The sequence below is a fragment of the Notamacropus eugenii genome, chromosome 1, assembly GCF_028372415.1.
Source record: "Notamacropus eugenii isolate mMacEug1 chromosome 1, mMacEug1.pri_v2, whole genome shotgun sequence".
Taxonomy (NCBI): Eukaryota; Metazoa; Chordata; class Mammalia; order Diprotodontia; family Macropodidae; genus Notamacropus; species Notamacropus eugenii.
The window spans coordinates 740,082,653-740,100,848 of record NC_092872.1 but is presented as its reverse complement, the minus strand read 5'-3'; the positions used below and the strand labels follow the sequence as shown (position 1 = coordinate 740,100,848).

Genomic DNA, 18,196 nt, shown 5'->3' with positions numbered 1-18,196 from the left:
CCTCCTCACCTCCAATGGCTTCCTTCACTACTCAGCTCAAAGTTCCCTTCTGCAGAAGCCATTTCCCTGAGCCACCCAGCTGCTGGCCAATGCCTTCCTTTCTGAAGGTATCTTCTGTCTACTTTTCATATATCTTTTCTTTAACCTATTTATCTCTGATGAACCTAATTACCTGCATGTCATTTCCCCCATTAGAATGTGAACAACTTGAAGGCAGGAGCCATATTTTTTTGGTGTGTGTGTCTTCTTGGTATCTCCAACATTTGACACTGTGCTAGTCACACATGCCAAGTATTCAGCAAATGCTTGTTTGACTGATGGTTACCAATTTGTTTTGGGTTGTCAGTCTTTGCATTGGTTTCTGATATTGAAAAAAGAGTAGCATTTATATAGCATTTTAATGTTTACAAATATCTCAATCTATCCTCACAACAATTTGAGGAAGTGGGCACTATTATTATGGCCTTTTTAGAGTTGAGGAAACTGAGGCAGGCAGCTGTTAAGTGACTGGGTCCCATAGCTAGTGGCTGAGACTGGGCAAACTCAAATCTTCCTGATTTGAAATTTAGCTCTCTATCCACTGAGTCAGCTGCCCCAAGTATTGGGTGATTTAAGTTCCCAAAAGCCTAGAAGTCCAAGCTGGCTCTAATAAGATCTGATTCAGTGGATATTCAAAAAAGCTTTTAAATTTTGGTGAAAAAAAGAATTTTCACAAGCATGAGATGGGAAAACAACAGTCCATCTGAAAAAGGTCAGGGGAAGAGGGGATAGGTAGTTGGAATGAAAGCTGGTTATGAGTCAATAGTGTGGTATGTCAGCCAAAAAAGCTAATTGAATTTCAGGCTGCACATAGTTCCAGAACTGGGGAAGTAATGAGCCCACTGTATTTACTCTAACCTGGTCAGAGCACATCTGAAATATTTTGTATCATTGGAGGCACCATATTTTAAGAAATATCTCACCAAGACGGTGAAAAGCCCTGAGATCATGTTATATGGACATTGATAGAAGGAACTAAGAATGTATGTCTTAGACATGCTCCAGTTTGCATCTGCTGCCCTGCCTGATTTCAACTCCATGGAAAAAGATTCCCTCTCACCTTGGTACCCTCTGGGGACCCATAGCCCCAGCCTCTCCCTGCCCACTTTTGTGTGTTACACCTCTTTTAACTTTTTTAATTTTATTTTTAATTTATGGAATAAAACAAGCAGTTCATAACATACTACTAAAAAGACACTTGTGCATGAAACTGCAAATCTACTACGTTATTCCTGTCAAATACACAACAAAATTATCATGTAAATTTCTTTTCTTTTTTTTTGCCTCATTAAAAGGGCCATGCCCTGGCTACTTCTTAAATAGACCTAGTCAATGAATGGGCCTTACCTCACCTAAGTGATTACCTGAATAGACCTTGGCTGATCTCCCAGTGAATCCTGGGTCATCTCCAGTCAGTCTAATAAATATCTGGTCACTGAAGTCAGATGACTGTAGAGGAGAAGTGAGGCTGGTGAGCTGCACAGCCCTCTCTCACTCAAAACAAAGTCAAGTGCAAGTCACACCACCATTTCTCTGATGGCATGGTCTTCTTCAGCAAGAAAGGACAAAGACAACAAAAATCCCTCCCCCCATGCCAGAGATGGCTACCATTAGATACAAATAAGTACGTGCATATCTATCAACACACACACACACACACACACTCATATATACACATATATACATATAAATTTATATGTAGCTATATATAAATGGACGTGAGTATATGCAAAAGCATTCTATACATACTTCATCAGCTCTTTCTCTGGACGCAGAGTCTTTCTTCACATGTCCTTTAGAGTTAATTTGGTTATTTACAATACACAAAATAATTTTTTTTGCTCAGTCATTCCTTTATTATTGTTTTATTTGATGTCAGTGTTCTACAATCACTTTCATATACCTCAGGTGTTTTCCCCTCCTCCCCCTCCTTCGACCCCACTCCCTTGCTGAGACGGCATACAATTTTATATAGGTTCTACACATACATTTCTATTAAATACATTTTCACATTAGTCGTGTTGCATAGGAGAAATCATAAAATAAAATGTAATACAAAAGAAAATGGTCTGCTTTATTCTGTGATCGAATTCCATAGTTCTTTCTCTGGATGTGGAAGGCATTTCACCTGAAGAGTCCACTGGGAATGTTTTAAGACCTTGCATTACAATGAAGTCCTAAGTCTAGCGGAAAAATTCATCACACGCTATGGTTGTGGCTGTGTACAAAGTTCTTCTGGTTCTGCTCCTTTCACTCAGCATCAGATCATATAAGTCTTTCCAGGACTCTCTGAAGTCTTGTTCATCATTTCTTATACCACAATAGAATTCCATTACATTCATATATCACAATTTATTCAGCCATTCCCCAATTGATGGGCATCCTCTTTATTTCCAGTTTTTGGCCATCACAAAAAGTACTGCTATAAATATTTTTGTACATGTGGGACCCTTTCCTATTTCTATGATCTCTTGGGGATACAGTCCTGGAAACAATATTGCTGGGTCAAAGGGTAGGCACATTTTTGTAGCCCTTTGGGCATAGCTCCAAATTGCTCTCCAGAATGGTTGGATCAGCTCACAGCTCCACCAACAATGAATTATTTTTCCAACTCTCCCACATCTTCTCCAACATTTATCATCTTCCTGGTTTGTCATGTTAGCCACTCTGACAGGTGTGATGTGGGACCTCAGAGTGGCTTTGATTTGCATCTCTCCAATCAATAGTGACTTAGTTGCTCAGTCATTCTCAAAACAATATTGCCCTTTTATATACAATATTATCTTGGTTCTGCTCATTTTGTTCCTCATTATTTCATGTGAATCTTCCCATGTTTTTCCAAAGTCATTGAGCTCATCCTTTCTTCTAGCACAGCAGGATTCCATCATGATCATATACCCCAAGCTATCCAGCCATTCCCCAATGGATGGGCATTACTACAATTTCCAGTTCTTTGCCACCACAAAGAGAGCTGTTATAAACATTGGAGAACATACATGTCCTTTTTCTATTTCCCTAATAATCTTTGGAAATAACCCACTTTTAAATTGTAAACTTCTTGAGGGCTAAGATTGTCATTCTCTTTATTAATTTATTCCCCAGTGCTTCTGCCACAAGCAATAACAATTGTTCTTTGAATTGCATTGGATTAGAGAGATAGACAGGTAGTCATCACCAAGGATATGAGGGAAGCTATTTCCACTGAGAAGAGAAATTCACTTCCTCTCAGTAGCAAGAATGAGGAGCCACAGAGAAGAAGACTAGGCAGCATTAAATGAAATCTTCCTGGCAATTAGGGACATCCCAAGGGGAATGGAATGCTTCCTAAGCATTTCCCAGTCATGGAAGTTGTCTGAGCAGAGGCTGGACATCCATTTGTCAGGTACATAGTGGTAGGGATTCCTGGTTAGCAGAAAGTTAACCTGGATGCCAGGGAGGTCCTTTCCAATGCTGTGACCCTGTGATTTTATCCATCTTAAATTCCTTTGTTTTGGAGAAGACTTTTTGCCACAAGGGGAGAAAGTCAACGTTTAAGGTGGTGAACAGCTTTAATGATCACTGATGGTGTACAGAGCACTATTGTGGGCCAATTTATAAAGGACTAAAAGCAAAGATAGTTCAGGAAGCTTTCAGAGTGAAGAAGGAACTGAATATTCATAATAGAAAAAAGGAATGGCTATCACTCGCCATTTTAGAGAATCAAAGGCTTCATGTGACTTCCAGAAACCCATCTTCTCATATACTCTTTGAGCTGGGTAATTAAAGCAGAGGGCATTCACTAGCACAACATCATACCCCTGGTCCTGTGCAAATTGGAGCACAGTCTGGGTAAGAGTTTGGGCGATGCCCTGGCCCCGGTACTCTGGGCTCACTGACAAATGAAACAGCTCCAGGCATTTTTGTCTTCTTGAAGCCTGTTGTACTGGACAGACACACACCGTGCCCACCACCTGACCCTCTGACTCTGCCACCCAGAAACAAGATCCTTTGTCACTGAGATAGGATTTCCTGATGTCCTTCATATCAGTGTGCAAAGCATGGTCCACATACCAGTTGAAGGGGTATCTAACAGCCATCCACAGGAAAACCAGGAGACCTGGAAGGGCCAGAAGAGACAGGAGGAGGGAACCAGACCCAAGAAACAGGGCCCCTGGTACACTCAGCAAGAGCAGGATGCTTCTGGGTTGCTTCAACAAATGGAAGAAGGCAGAAGGAACATGAGTCAGTAATCCCTTAATGAACATGTCCATCACTACTTCTCTGTCTTGGTCCTGATATTTCCTGATAGTATAGGGAGCCATTGATTCTTCAGTGTCCTTCTCCTACAGACCCTATAGAAAAGAAAAGATGAGTACTGTCCTTATCAATCCATCTCAGTCATACCATCTCCCTCCCCAGAACTCACCTTCTTTTCCTGGAAGGAGAAAAAAAAATCTACTGCCTAAATGGAGGGGTTGCAGGGCTGAGGAGGGAAACTATCCACATTCTGTCATCTACTAGCCCCAGGAATCCTTGATCCCATTTGGAGTCAGTCTAAAAATAGAAGGAATAAATACTATGGATATCCAGAAGTATCTTTCTGAGCCAGCTAGAATACACTCTCCTTATAAGATTTAATCTTTCCTCTCATCCAGAGCTTCCTGTGGTCTCAAGTCATGGGAGCATGACCTAGTGGCAGTGTGGTCCACTGGAAAAAGTGCTGGATTGGAAGTCAGAGGCCCTGAGTTCAAATCTTACCTCTCTCACTTCCTATGTGGGTGACTATGGGCAAGTCACTTAACTTCTCCTGGGTCTCTGTTTCTAATCTGTAAAATGGCAGTAGGGGAAGGTTGGGATAGATGGCATGTTAGGTACCTTTCAGTTCTCAATCTGTTGTCATGTGGAGAAAACTCAAAGTAGATGAGAATTTTTCCAGGGAATCTCCCTCTCCTGTCTCCGCACCTGTTGATTTTCCAGATTCCAGATAATTCCGTCCTTTGCAGCTGGTACCTTTGCAGTTTGGACCTTTTATTCTCAAGCTGCTCCAAAAGTCTGCCTGAGTGCTTCCAAGCCCACGTGATGCCAAAAAGTCACTGTCTTTCTCCTCTTGGACCTGTCTGATTGAGAGAAGAATCAGCACTTTTTCACTCCTTTACCTACAAATTCCCACTCATCTTCACAAAGTTCAGATAACCAGTGTGGCATTCTACCCAACCCACCCTGGTGAAGGCATGTGACTTCCCTTCTCTGGGAGAGTCAAACTAGTCCTAGATTGGAGGCAAAAGTCAACTTTCACCTCCTTAGCCTCTGGATCCATCTTTTTCTTGTGCTCTCCCCCTCCCAAGCATTCCCAGTCCTCTGACTGTGACTTGGACTGGCACAGAGGGTCCTAATATGAGCATCCTCAGGTCTATCTTTGGTCCTTTGGATATGCAGCTGTCAGCAGTCAACAGACTCAAGCCTTCTTTAGGACTGGACACTGGTGGATCCTTACACAAAGAACTCACCAAAAGTCACAATCTCAGAGACACAGGGGACTTCAAAAGAAACAAACTTTCCAATTGCTAGAAGTCTTTAAGTGTCAGCTGGATGGGCAGGTTGTAGAGAGAATTCCTGCTTAAATCTGCTTTGGATTGGGTGGGTAGACCCTAATACTCCTTTCTGCTCTGTGCTTCAGAGATCCAGTGATTGCTTTTAGACCTTTGACAAACCAGAAGACACCCACACTTACCTTCTAATGACAGGAATGAATGAAAAACTTTTCTTTAGATTCAGCTATTTGCTTAGTAGTAAACACTGGGAATAGGAATTCCAAAGTGAAACTGTCCCTGCCCTTAGGACAAACAGGGCAAAAGAACACAAGAAGGGGAGTGGTAGTTAGGATGGAGAGTGTGGATTGGAGGAATCACAGAAATGGTTAATGGAGCAAGAAGGGAGCCAAATAACCAAATATTGATTTGATTGGTTTGCAAATGGAGAGGGCAAGGGTAGGGGGTGAGGTGTTTAAGTCAACAGATAGCACCCCACAGTGGTCTGGACACAGTTTGGGGGGCATATCTCGCAAAACTGAGAAACTGGCAATTTCAGTATCATGTTTATTTTCAAAATCTCTGCAAAAGGCTTTCAGCCAAGTCCTCAGGGAAGGAAGGAATGAATGTGTCAATAAAAAAGTGTCTAATAAAAGTGTCTTATGCCAGGCACTGTGTTGGGCTCTAAGGACAGCAAACAAATTTTGGAATCTCTGCTTTCCCAAGAAGCTTATATTCTGATAGAGAAAGGCAAGTCTATATAGGTGACTGACTGATGTCCAAGAGAACAACCAACGTGATTTAACTTGGCAGAAAATGCAGAAAAGGCCCATGCCCAAATGCATCAATAGTCCACGACACTAACATTCAGAAGACATACTTTCTCTCCATGATCACAAATGTACCTTCTGAGCCACAAGGGCTTCCTCGAGCATGTAGCTCCCTGCTGCCCCAGACTCTGACCCAACTTCCTGATGAATTATTAAATACACATTATATTACTGATATATTATTTTACATACTATTATTATTGAATCCTTATCTCTACTTCCTTTTTTTTTTTTTAATGGAAGTCACTTCCTTTGCTTTTATTCTTCATTAAGAATTTTTGAGGGCAGATCATTCAGAGGCAGCAGCCTTTATTGCAGCCTTCTCTCCACAAAAGTGGACAGCTCTCCCTTGCATCTGGGTGCTTTCTCATCGGCCATGTCCTCTCCCCTCCTCCAGTCCCCATCGTTAGCATGATCTCTATGCTTCTTATATTAGGAAACTTATTTGGTGAAGGATAGGAGGGAGAGAAAATAGAACTCTGTGTTTTTTTATCTTAGTTTGCAAAAGTAAACAGTTAAAATACTTCTTTTAAAAATTAGTTATTTAAAAAAATTATTATTTTACAAGTATTTATTCTGTCTCGTTCCCAACTCTCTCCCCATATAATTTTTAAAAACAGTGATAAAACTCCAAATATAAATAGGAAAAGTCCAGAAGAACAAATTCCCACTTTGGGTATTTCCAAAACTGTCGATCTCATTCTACGTTTTAAGTCAAACAGGAAATGGATTACATGTTTCTTCTTCCATTTTCAGTAATCATGGTTTATCCTTGTAAGGATCAGAATAGTCTTTCAGCTTTGTTTTTCTTTACAACACCGTTGTCATTTTGTAAATTGTTCTCCTGGTTCTTCCCACTTTCCTCTGCAGCACTTAATGAATGTTCCTAGTTTCCTCAGAAACTTTCTATTTCGTCATTTCATGTGATGTAATAATTCAATTCTATTCGTGTACTTTACTTTACTTAGCCATTCACCAAACAGGAGATACCTCTTTAATTTCCAGTGTCTGGCTATGAATAATGTTGGTATAAATATTGTTACACATATGTGTCCTTTTGTTTTTTTTATACTCTCTTTGTGGATATAGAACTAATAGTGGTATTACTGGGTAGAAGAGAAGGGCAGGCTTATTAACTTATGGGGCTTACTTCCAAATTGCTTTCCAGACTCATGAACAGTGAATTAGAAGGCATGTTTTCCCATAGCCCCTCCAACATTTCTCACTTACTTTTTTGTCATTTTTACTAGTCTGAGGGATGAAAGGGAGAACCTTGGAGTTGCTTTAAATTTTCATTTCTTTAAACTATTAGTGATTTGAAACATTTTTTCATACAGTTGTTGATAACTTGGATTTCTTCCTTAGAAAACTGTCTATTCATATTCGTTGACCATTTGTCTATAGGAAATGGTTCTTAGTCATAAATTTGAATCATTTATTCATACATCCTGGATAGGAGACTTTTATCACTGAAACTTACTGCAAAGATTTTTTTTCTAGTTCCCTAAAAGCAGCTTTTCTTGTTCAGAAATGCTGGGAAGTTCCCATGAATGACACCCTTTGGTATATCTCAGCATACTCATAGTATCCATTTGGGGAAAGCAAACATTTTGCCAAAGTTCTCTAAGATAACAAAAATTAAAATAAATATGCAATCCCTGTTGATCCTACATGACCAAAGCTCTTGGGGCTTTTGTCTACACCTCTTTCTTCTCAGTTGGTAGCACACATAGCCACTAGGCTCTGCCCCCTGGATCAAGGAGCATAGGAGGATGTGGGTTTGGGGGAGACTTTGGCTTGAAGCAATAAAAGAAGAGATATCTTCCTTCCATGCCCATTCCTCCCTACTTTGCCCACTTCTAGTTTTACCTTGAGGCACATGTTAGGCAGCCAGCTCAGGCCTTGTCCAAAGTTCAGGAGTACTGAAGCAGAACCCAGGATGTTATGCCACCCCTGTGATCATTCCTATAACTTTCACTCAAACATCTCTGCTCCAAGATTTATGGCAATCTGATCACTGACTAGTCACTTCTAATATAGGACATTTGAGCCCCCAGTTATGGAAAAGATTCTTCTCCAAAGCTGGTTCTAGAACTCATCAGTCTTTCCCCCACTGATACTTTGTAAACCTTTGCTACTTGCTATTAATAGACCACAACAGAACAGAGGATGTTTAGAAGGACCATAGTACACTGAGTATGCAGTGGAACAAGGTTAGATTCCTCTTGGCTTCTGGAACCTGACCTCAAAGGACTTGTGTGGCCAGAATCAGAGCCAACTGACATCTACAATGTTCCTGTGACTGAAGAATTCCTTCCTACTAGCTCTCCCTAGATTAAAGAAGAATATACAAAAATGTATTCCAATATGACAGCCCTTCTTTTTGATGACAATAGAAACAGTGAGGCCAGAGCACACACAAAGAAGGCACATACACATGGAAGAACCCATGTGGCCCAGGCAGCTCCCATTTCCAATGCTGCGAAGATAACAAATTCCTTTGGTGACATCACCATGCTACCCTCTGTGGAGCACTGTGTCATTTTAGTTGAGCATCACATGGTCTCTGCTGGCCACCAAATTTCATCTCTATTGGGAGTTGCCTTGCCTCTACTGGGCATTTCTATAGACATGGACCTTTGATCTTGTACCATCTGCTGGGTATTATTAGCTGCTTCTGGGCCTCTGTTCCCATTCACTGTGTGTGGGAATTAACAAGTGTCTCCCCAATTAAGGAAACTACCATCTCTTATTGCATAACCAAGGGCTCCAGATGGCAGTCGGGAAAAATGGTTAAAATGCTTCTAGATTAAATTTATTCTTTTGCTTCTTTGTTGATGCTTGATCAACATTAAATGGTATTGATTCAAGGTCCATGGTTCAAGACAACTACATGACTAGAGTGAGGAAATTCCTCATTTATTGCTGATATATTCTTGATTCTAAGCTGTCCCACAAACTTGGATGGGTAATTCTTCCCCCCAAACCCTTACAAAAGTTCTAGGGAGCCCAAAGAGTAATGCTCATCTCATCCTAAAAATTCTCCTCGAATTTAGGACAGGAGCAGAAGGCCAGATGAAGCAGTCAGGTTGCATATTTCTGCATATGCTTACTATGACCTACTAGGGGTATCATAGGGTGGTTGGATGTCCTAGGGGGAGAATATTCCAATTCTAAGATGAGACAATAGTGGATACATGGTTTTAAAGCCCCAAAGTTAGAACCAACGTGATCATTCATATCTTTCATCTCAGGAAGTCAGAGACCTAAAAATACCAATGGATATTCTGAACCTACTTTAATCTTCTTCAGCCCAGAAAAAAAAAGTGACAGACATTTCCTACAATTAAAGATTAGCAGGTTTATGTAAGAGGGAAACTGGTTAATGTGGTTGATTTCATAGTCCAGTTGCCTTCCCTACACTAAGGATAAGGAAAATAAAAAAAGTTGAATGGGGAGGGTGTATGACCAAAACCAGTGACCCAGTAGGGACACACTGTGAGGTATTTCCAGGTCACCTTGGAGGGAATTTCAGCATTGTAGTTACAGAGTAGGTATTACATCATTCCTATGGCAAGGTTGGGTGAATTTGTAAAAGAAAGTACTTATTTGCATATTTTCCTAATCACTAAGCTAACAAGTAGGGATAAAGATCCAAAACTAGTCCTTTGCCTCAAGGAGCTTATGTTCTAATGTGGGCCCAAAATCAATGTCACTTTCACTAGTATCTCTCAGAGGAGGATAATACTTAGCTTACAGGGTTAGTAAAGTCCAAAAACAGTCATTTAGACTCCTCCTTATCACAAGATTGCTTTGTAATCTGACCAGTAGGGACCAAAGGTCAACTTGCATTTATCAAGTGCTTTACAATTTACAAAGCAATTTTTTGCAATAGTCTTGTGAAATGTGTAGGGTAATTACTATCCTCATTTTATACATAAGGAATTAAAGCTCAAAGAAATTAATGGATTTGTGTAGTCACAAACCCAGTTATTTGAAGAACCAAGGTGATAGTTCCACTGGGCTTTGACCTAAAGGGGATTTTTAGATTATCTGATTCAGTGTTCATTTTATAGATGAGTAAACCAAAAACCAAAAAATTAAAGTCATTTGCCTCATATCTCATACAGCTAGATAATGGTAGCACTTAGACTCCCCTGACTCTAAATGACCTTTGAATCTTAAGCCTCACTCTCCATTCAGGAAAACAAAGGAAGCTGATCCCTTTGCAATTGGTGTATTACAAGCATTATTTCATTTGAGAATTTGGGAAACTAAATCTTAGAGATATTAAGTGATTTGTCCATGGCCATTATATATGGTCATACAGCTAGTAACTGTGAAAGGAAATACCTGAATCCAAGTCTTTCGGAATTCTGGAGAACTCCCCATCCAATATTCAAGTCATTACATGACACTGCTTCCCCTCATTCCATTTGGGTACCAATCTGGAATAAGTAGAACCCAAAGGACCGTTCAATTCAGCAATCCCAAGAAAGATAGATAAGTGGTCATCACATAATAGATCTGGCTTTGGAGTCAGGAAGGCTTGGGCTCAACTCTCTTCTGACATACAAGCAATGTGATCCATGGCAAATCTCTGAATATATTTCAGTGCCTCAAGCAATTCTCTAAGACTATAGGTTATGGAATGATTGATCTATGTTGTTAGAGAAAGTTCCCTATGCCAGTGAAATCATAGATTTGTTCCCCACTGTTCCCCATTTTAAAAAATCACATGCACATGCACATGCACACACACAAACACACACACACACACACACACACACACACACAGACAGATAGAGGTAAGTTAATTAATGCTTACAGAAATTGGCAGAACTCGTTTGGTGCTCATCAGTTCATCAGTTATTCTGATGGTTTCAGTCTTTATGTCTTCTTTCCCCTCTGGTGGAAGGAATCTAACTGGACTAAATGACCTCAAAGTTTCATGAAGAGCCTTGGGTATTCTTGAACTATCCAGGTCAATAAAATTATTAACAATGACCTTTATATTACACTACATAGTCTCCCACCACACCCCAGTGAAATTTTGCAGCATAAGAAATAATCCCATATCATTTGCACATAAGATTTTATAAGGGAGTTTTTCACAGAATTGTGAAGTGACTTGCCCAGTGATAGTTAATGAATGTCAGTATCAAGATTTTTAACCCAGATCTTCTCAATCCAAGAGATCACTCAAGGGAATAGAAAGAATATACTTAATAAGTGTCAACTTAACTTTAGGGGAATAAGTTCAAATCCAAGTTTTTTGTTAATTATCTTTGGGGGAGTTACTACATCTCTTCAGACCTGTTTCCAGTTTGGATCTAGCCTATCTTCTCACACCTGTTTACATCACTCCCCTTCATGGGCTCTCCATTCCAGCCAAATTTGGCCCCCATTGATGTTAAAAAAAATACTAGTAATGATGATGATGATGATGACAACTACACTGGTGACAATAACCATTATGTTATATAGGATGATCTAGGCAGATAGAAATGATAAATGCCATGATATAAAGGTATCAAGATGGTAAATGTGACATGTTTGGGCAAACTAATGAATAGAAAGAATTGAATTTTGTGGAGGGTTCATGTCTGGAATGGACAGCCAGGGAGTGCAGTGGATAGAGCATTGGTCCTGGAGTCAGGAGGACCTGAATTCAAATTTGGCTGTTCATCCTGTGCGACCCTGAGCAAGACAATTAATCCTGTTGACCTCACTTTCCTCAGCTGTAAAATGAGCTGGAGAAGGAAATAGCAAATCACTCCAATCAGTATCTTTTCCAAGAAAACCACAAATGGGTCGCAGAGAGAGAGGCATGACTAAACAATAACATTACACTATATCTCTCCTCCTTCATTCATTTGCCCAAGCTGTCCCCCATGCCTAAAATATACTCCCTCATTACCTCTGCCTTTTAAACTTTTTAACTTCCATTGAGGATAAACTCAGAAGCTTTCTCGTATTGAAGGACATTTCTGCTTTCTCTAGTTACTACAGCTTATTCCCTCGTCATTTTCTTATCTGTGTACATGCCATATCATCCTAGCAAAAGGGGATATTCATATCTGTGTGCAAATTACTTGTGACAGGCACTAATTTTGATGGATTTATTTTGTGACACCAATGATCATGCATGAGTGCTCCAGCTGGTGCTAGGCTCACTCAAAATGTCTGATCCAGACTGAAACAGATAAAACCAGATTCGACTTATTTCTGTACCATTTGCTCATTCTTGGTTAGGCAAGTGTCAGATTTGGTTCCATGTTCATATTTCTTTACTTTTTGTTGGATTTTTAATTCTGAGATATTTAAAAATAAATACTACTTGAAGGTAATGTGCAAAAGTCAAAGCTCTTAGAATCCTCAGAAAATAAGCAAAGATCTTCTGGGAAACCTAGAAGCTAGAGGAATTGTTACTGATTCATCCACAGGAAGAAGCCCAGGCTTTTTGAAGTTGGAAGGACAATGAGACCAACCAGTAATGACAGTTTCCATCCAGCCATTGCTGTGAAGTAAAACCCTTTTCATGTACAATATAATACAAAGACCAGAGTATTGAGGGTTGTTAAAAGTTAACTTTTTACTGATGATGTGTGTGTCCATTCTCTTCTTCCCATGTCATTTCACTTTTTCCACAAGATCTCTCTATTTTGGAAGTTTTCGTGCCATGTAGTCAGGAGAGTATAAGTTTCATTAAAGTGGTCTCTGTTCAAAATGGTGTTATTAAATTTTTATGGATAAATATTATGATGGATTGACTATAGTTAATGGTTATTTCTAGTACAATCTTCAGTGTCCTATTTATCTGCTGAAGTAAAAAAGTCAATTTGGACTTCCAGGAGTGACAGATAAAAATGCCATTGAATATATCTTGGTGCTCAAGGTAATTTTCTAAGCATTCTTTATTTATCTATTAATCTATCGATTTATGGAGCTTCTAATTGACCATAACTTCTTAGATGTTCAGAAAGTGCTGAATTCTTACCACCTACAAGGATAGATTGCAGAGTTTCTACCATTTTCCAGCCTGGTCTGCACTGATCACTAAATCTGGCATCTTGAAGTCTACCTTTCTATAACCTGATCCTGAATTGTCATAAATCCCTCTGATTCTACATTCAAATCTGTATGACTCAGAGAACTTTGATACTTCTTTGTATGTACATTATTACCTTAGTTCTTTGTATTACATTTTTACCTTAGTTCAAGTTCAGAATGCCTTTTAGTTCCACTCTTGGATCCTATTCATTTATATTTGTATCCCCAGTACCTAGCATGGAGCCTGGCGTATAATAAATGCTTAATAAATATTTGTTCATTGTTGACTAATAGATTTTCTTGATTCTATTTGCAGATAAACCACTTCAACCACATTTGACAAATCTGATGATCTCAACCTGTTACCCAACTTTATTGCATGATGAAATAATTCCTACTGAGACTAAAAGTATGTCAGCAGATTTTTGCCTTATTCATCATGTTCTCTGAGATTGTCTATCAATCTTCCTCATGGTTTATGACGAGAAAGTGTTAATTTTTTGATCACTGTCTTAGAATGAAAAAGCATCGATTTCATTAATATTGAATGGTTTGCAATTATCACTCTTTTCTATTTAATGATCTATGAACTGCTATAAAGTAAATAACTGATTTTGTTACTGAAAGAAGCAATAAGAATAATCAACATCATTATGTTTATTATGTTATTACATGAATTCACATTTCTATTGCATTTTCTCCTAGATGCCTGCAATCTAACGTGCTTTTATGATTCCTTGAAAGCTATTTATGGACCAAAAAGCTATGGTGCATCACAACTACTCAGTGCTGAAGGAGCCACACTGATTAGTGATAAGGACATGATCCTAGAGAGATGGACTGAGCACTTCTATCATGTTCTCAACAAACCATCACCAATCAATCCTGAGGCCACTGACCATTTATCTCAGATTGAAGCCAATCCCTCCTTAACTGAACTTCCAACAGAAGAAGAGGTTCTGAGGGCCATTAGTCCCCTTTCATGTGGCAAAACACGTGGTGTTGATTCTATTCCTACTGAGATTTACAAGGTAGGGGGACCATTGCTCATACAAAAGCTGACTGAAATTTTCCAGGTTATATGGCAAGAGGAGGTCATTCCCCCAAGAGTTCAAAGATGCTTCCATTGTCCATCTATATAAATGTAAAGGGAATAGATTGTCTTGCAACAATCACAGGGGGATCTCTCTTCATCATTGCTGGCAAACTTCTTGTTAGAGTCCTCCTCAATAGGTTGTTCCATCACCTTGAAAATGGTCATATACCTGAGAGCTAGTGTGGCTTCAGAAAGGGCTGAGGCACAGTCAATATGGTGTTTTCTGCCCAACAATACCAGAAGAAATACCAAGAGCAGAACAAAGGTCTATATACAACATTTACAGATCCGACCAAGGTCTTTGACACTGTTAGTCATGAGGGTTTATGGAAAATTATATCAAAATTTGGTTGCCCGGAGAAGTTCATCAGTATTGTACTCAATTTCACAATGGCATGTTTGCCCAAGTTCTGGATAATGGACAATGCTCTCGTACCTTCCCAGTCACCAATGCAGTGAAACAGGACTGTGTGCTTGCTCCTATGCTTTTCAGCATGATGTTTCCAGCCATGTTGACAGATGCTTTCAGTGAGGATGAACAAGGCATCACTCTCGAGTTTGAGGTTGCTTATGTACTGCCTGGAAACTGGTTGGGTGTAGGAGAGACTACAGACATGCAACTAACTGGTCATTATTACATGACATATTGTTTATTGCTTTTTTAAAATTCTATGCAAAGAATAAAATACTGTATTCAGAAAAAAATAAAGTTAGGAATGATAAGAGACAAAGAAGAGACTATAATGCATTCCAGGCTTGAGAATACAAGACAGCTAGTGCTAAGACACTTGGAATGCCAAGTCTGAGGCACAGCAAGGCAGCCGGTTTTAGTCTTTTAAAGCCCTGTGCCCCCTGTTCCCAACCTCTCGTCCCAGACATGTTGGACATGATCCACCCTCTGGCACTCTGACTCTTTCCCATATTGGCCTGCCCTCTGTTCCTCACTCAGGACACTCCATGTCCCATCTTCATGATTTTTCACTGGCTGACCTTGATGCCTAGAATTCATTTCCTCTTGAATTCTCCCTTTCCTTCCTTCTCCTTCAATCCCTCCCCTTGCCATCTCACTCATTCTTCTACAGACCCTTTCTAGTTGAGATACTAAAGGGATTATGACTATCTTTGCACTGGTTGTCCCCCATGCCTGAAACCTCTCTCTCCTCACCTTCAATGGCTATTGCTTCAAGAGACCATTGGGAATTTTTTAATTCCTTCCATTGCACTGAAGTACTAAGTCTACCAGAAAAAATTCCTCACACACTGTAGCTGTTGCTGTGTACAAAGTTCTCCTGGTTCTGTTCCTTTCACTCAGCATCAGTTCATATAAGTCTTTCCAGGACTCTCTGAAGTCTTCCTGTTCATCATTTCTTATAGCACAATAGTATTCCATTACATTCATATACCACAATTTATTCAGACATTCTCCAATTGATGGACATTCCCTTGGCTTCCTATTCTTTGCCACCACAAAGAGAGCTGTTATAAACATTTGAGAACATATATGTCCATTTTCTATCTCCCTAATAATTTTGGAAATAGTCTCCTTCTAAATTGTAAGCTTCTTGAGGGCTGAGATTGTCATTCTTTTTATTAATTTATCCCCAGTGCTTCTGTCACAGGTAGTAATAATTGTTCTTTGAGTTGCATTGGATTTGAGAGATAGACAGGTAAGTCATCACCACGGATATGAAGGAAGCTATTCTAATTGCAAAGAGAAATCCACATGCTCCCAGCAGCAAGAATGAGGAGCCACAGAGAAGGAGACTAGGCAGCATTAAATAAAATCTTCCTGGCACTTAGAGACATCCCAAGGGAAATAGAATGCCTTCTAAGCATTTCCCAGTCATGGAAGGTGTCTGAGCAAAGGCTGGACATCCATTTGTCAGGTACGTAGTGGTAGGGATTCCTGGTTAGCAGAAAGTTAACCTGGATGCCAGGGAGGTCCTTTCCAATGCTGTGACCCTGTGATTTTATCCATCTTAAATTCCTTTGTTTTGGAGAAGACTTTTTGCCACATGGGGAGAAAGTCAGTATTTAAGGTGGTCAACAGCCTTTAATGATCACTGATGGTGCACAGAGCACTACTGTGGGCCAATCTATAAAGGACTAAAGGCAAAAATGTTTCAGGAACCTTTCAGAGTGAAGAAGGAACTGAATATTCATAACAGAAAGAAGGCATAGCTACCAATCGCCACATTAAAGAATCAAAGGCTTCATGTGATTTCCAGAAACCCATCTTCTCATATACTCTTTGAGCTGGGTAATTAAAGCAAATAGTGTTCAGCACCACAGCATCATACTCCTGCTCCTGTGCAAATTGGAATAGAGTCTGGATAAGAGATTGGGCGATGCCCTGGCCCTGGTACTCTGGGCTTACTGACAAATTTAGCAACTCCAGGCATTTCTGTTCTCTTGAACCCTGTTGTGCTGGACAGGCACACATCATGCCCACCACTTGACCCTCTGACTCTGCTACCCAGAAACAAGAACCTTTGTCACTGAGATAGGATTTCCTGATGTCCCTGAAATCAGTGTGCAAAGCATGGCTCAGATAGCACTTGAAGGGATATCTAGCAGCCATCCACAAGAAGACCAGGAGACCTGGAAGGGCCAGGAGAAACAGGAGGAGGGAACCAGACCCAAGAAACAGGGCCCCTGGGACACTCAGCAAGAGCAGGATGCTTCTGGGTTGCTTCAACAGATGGAAGAAGGCAGAAGGAACATGAGTCAGTAATCCCTTACTGAATATGTCTATCACAGCTTCTCTGTCTTGGTCCTGATATTTCCGGATAGTATAGGGAGCCATTGATTCTTCAGTGTCCTCCTACAGATCCTATAGAAGAGAAAAGATGGGTACCGTTCTTATCAGTTCTGCTCAGTCACACCATCTCCCTCCCCAGAACTCACCTTCTTTTTCTGGAAGGAAAAAAAAACACTGCTGCTTGAATGGGAGGATTGCAGGGCTAAGGAGGGAAACTGTCCACGTTCTGTCATCTACTAGCCCCAGGAATCCTTGATCCCATTTGAAGTGAGTCTAAAAATGGAAGGAGTAAATACTATGGAAATCCAGAAGTATCTTCTGAGCCAGCTAAAATACACTCTCTTATAAAATTTAGTCTTCCCTCTCATCCAGAGCTTCCTGTGGTCCCAAGTCATGGGAGCATGACCCAGTGGCAGTGTGGTCCACTGGAGAAAGTGCTGGATTGGAAGTCAGAGGCCCTGAGTTCAAATCTTGACTCTCTCACTTCCTATGCGGGTAAATGTCAGCAAGTTACTTAACCTGTCTGGGTCTCTGTTTCTAATCTGTAAAATGGTGGTAGCAGGAGGGTGCGATAGACGGCATCTTAGGTACCTTTCAGCTCTCAATCTATTGTCATATGGAGAAAACTCAGAGGCAGATGAGAATTTTTCCAGGGAAGCTCCCTCTCCTGTTTCCTCACCAGATCCCAGACAATCCCGTCCTTTGTAGCTGGTACCTTTGCAGTTTGGGCCTTTTATTCTCAAGCTGCTCCTATAAAAGTCTGCCTGAGTGCTTCCAAGCTCACAAGATGGCAAAAAGTCACTGTCTTTTCTCCTTTTGGATCTGTCTGATTGAGAGCAGAATCAGCCCTTTTTCACTCCTTTCCCTAAAAATTCCCACTCATCTACCCAAAGCTCACATAACCGGAATG

At 40.3% G+C, this 18,196-nt stretch overlaps 2 protein-coding genes across 10 annotated transcripts; both read right to left on the bottom strand.

Annotated features, from left to right (window-relative positions):
- Positions 1-1,888: 1,888 nt before the first annotated feature.
- Positions 1,889-11,415, bottom strand: LOC140518753 (N-acetyltransferase 8-like). 9 transcript variants are annotated; one of them, XM_072631643.1, is made up of 4 exons: positions 5,750-5,853; positions 4,894-5,135; positions 4,445-4,572; positions 1,889-4,370 (listed from the first exon to the last, which is right to left on the bottom strand). In XM_072631643.1, exon 4 carries the CDS (start codon positions 4,338-4,340, stop codon positions 3,669-3,671), a length of 672 nt encoding a protein of 223 aa, XP_072487744.1. In that variant the 5' UTR covers positions 4,341-4,370; positions 4,445-4,572; positions 4,894-5,135; positions 5,750-5,853; the 3' UTR covers positions 1,889-3,668. The 9 variants fall into 9 exon arrangements, with proteins under 9 accessions (XP_072487744.1, XP_072487815.1, XP_072487499.1 ...); XM_072631714.1 differs by having other exon boundaries at positions 4,981-5,135; XM_072631398.1 differs by lacking the exons at positions 4,445-4,572; positions 5,750-5,853 and adding an exon at positions 11,205-11,415.
- Positions 11,416-16,369: 4,954 nt separating this feature from the next.
- Positions 16,370-17,448, bottom strand: LOC140519245 (N-acetyltransferase family 8 member 3-like). Its single transcript, XM_072632129.1, has one exon. It carries the CDS (start codon positions 17,329-17,331, stop codon positions 16,660-16,662), a length of 672 nt encoding a protein of 223 aa, XP_072488230.1. The 5' UTR covers positions 17,332-17,448; the 3' UTR covers positions 16,370-16,659.
- Between the last annotated feature and the right edge of the window lie 748 nt (positions 17,449-18,196).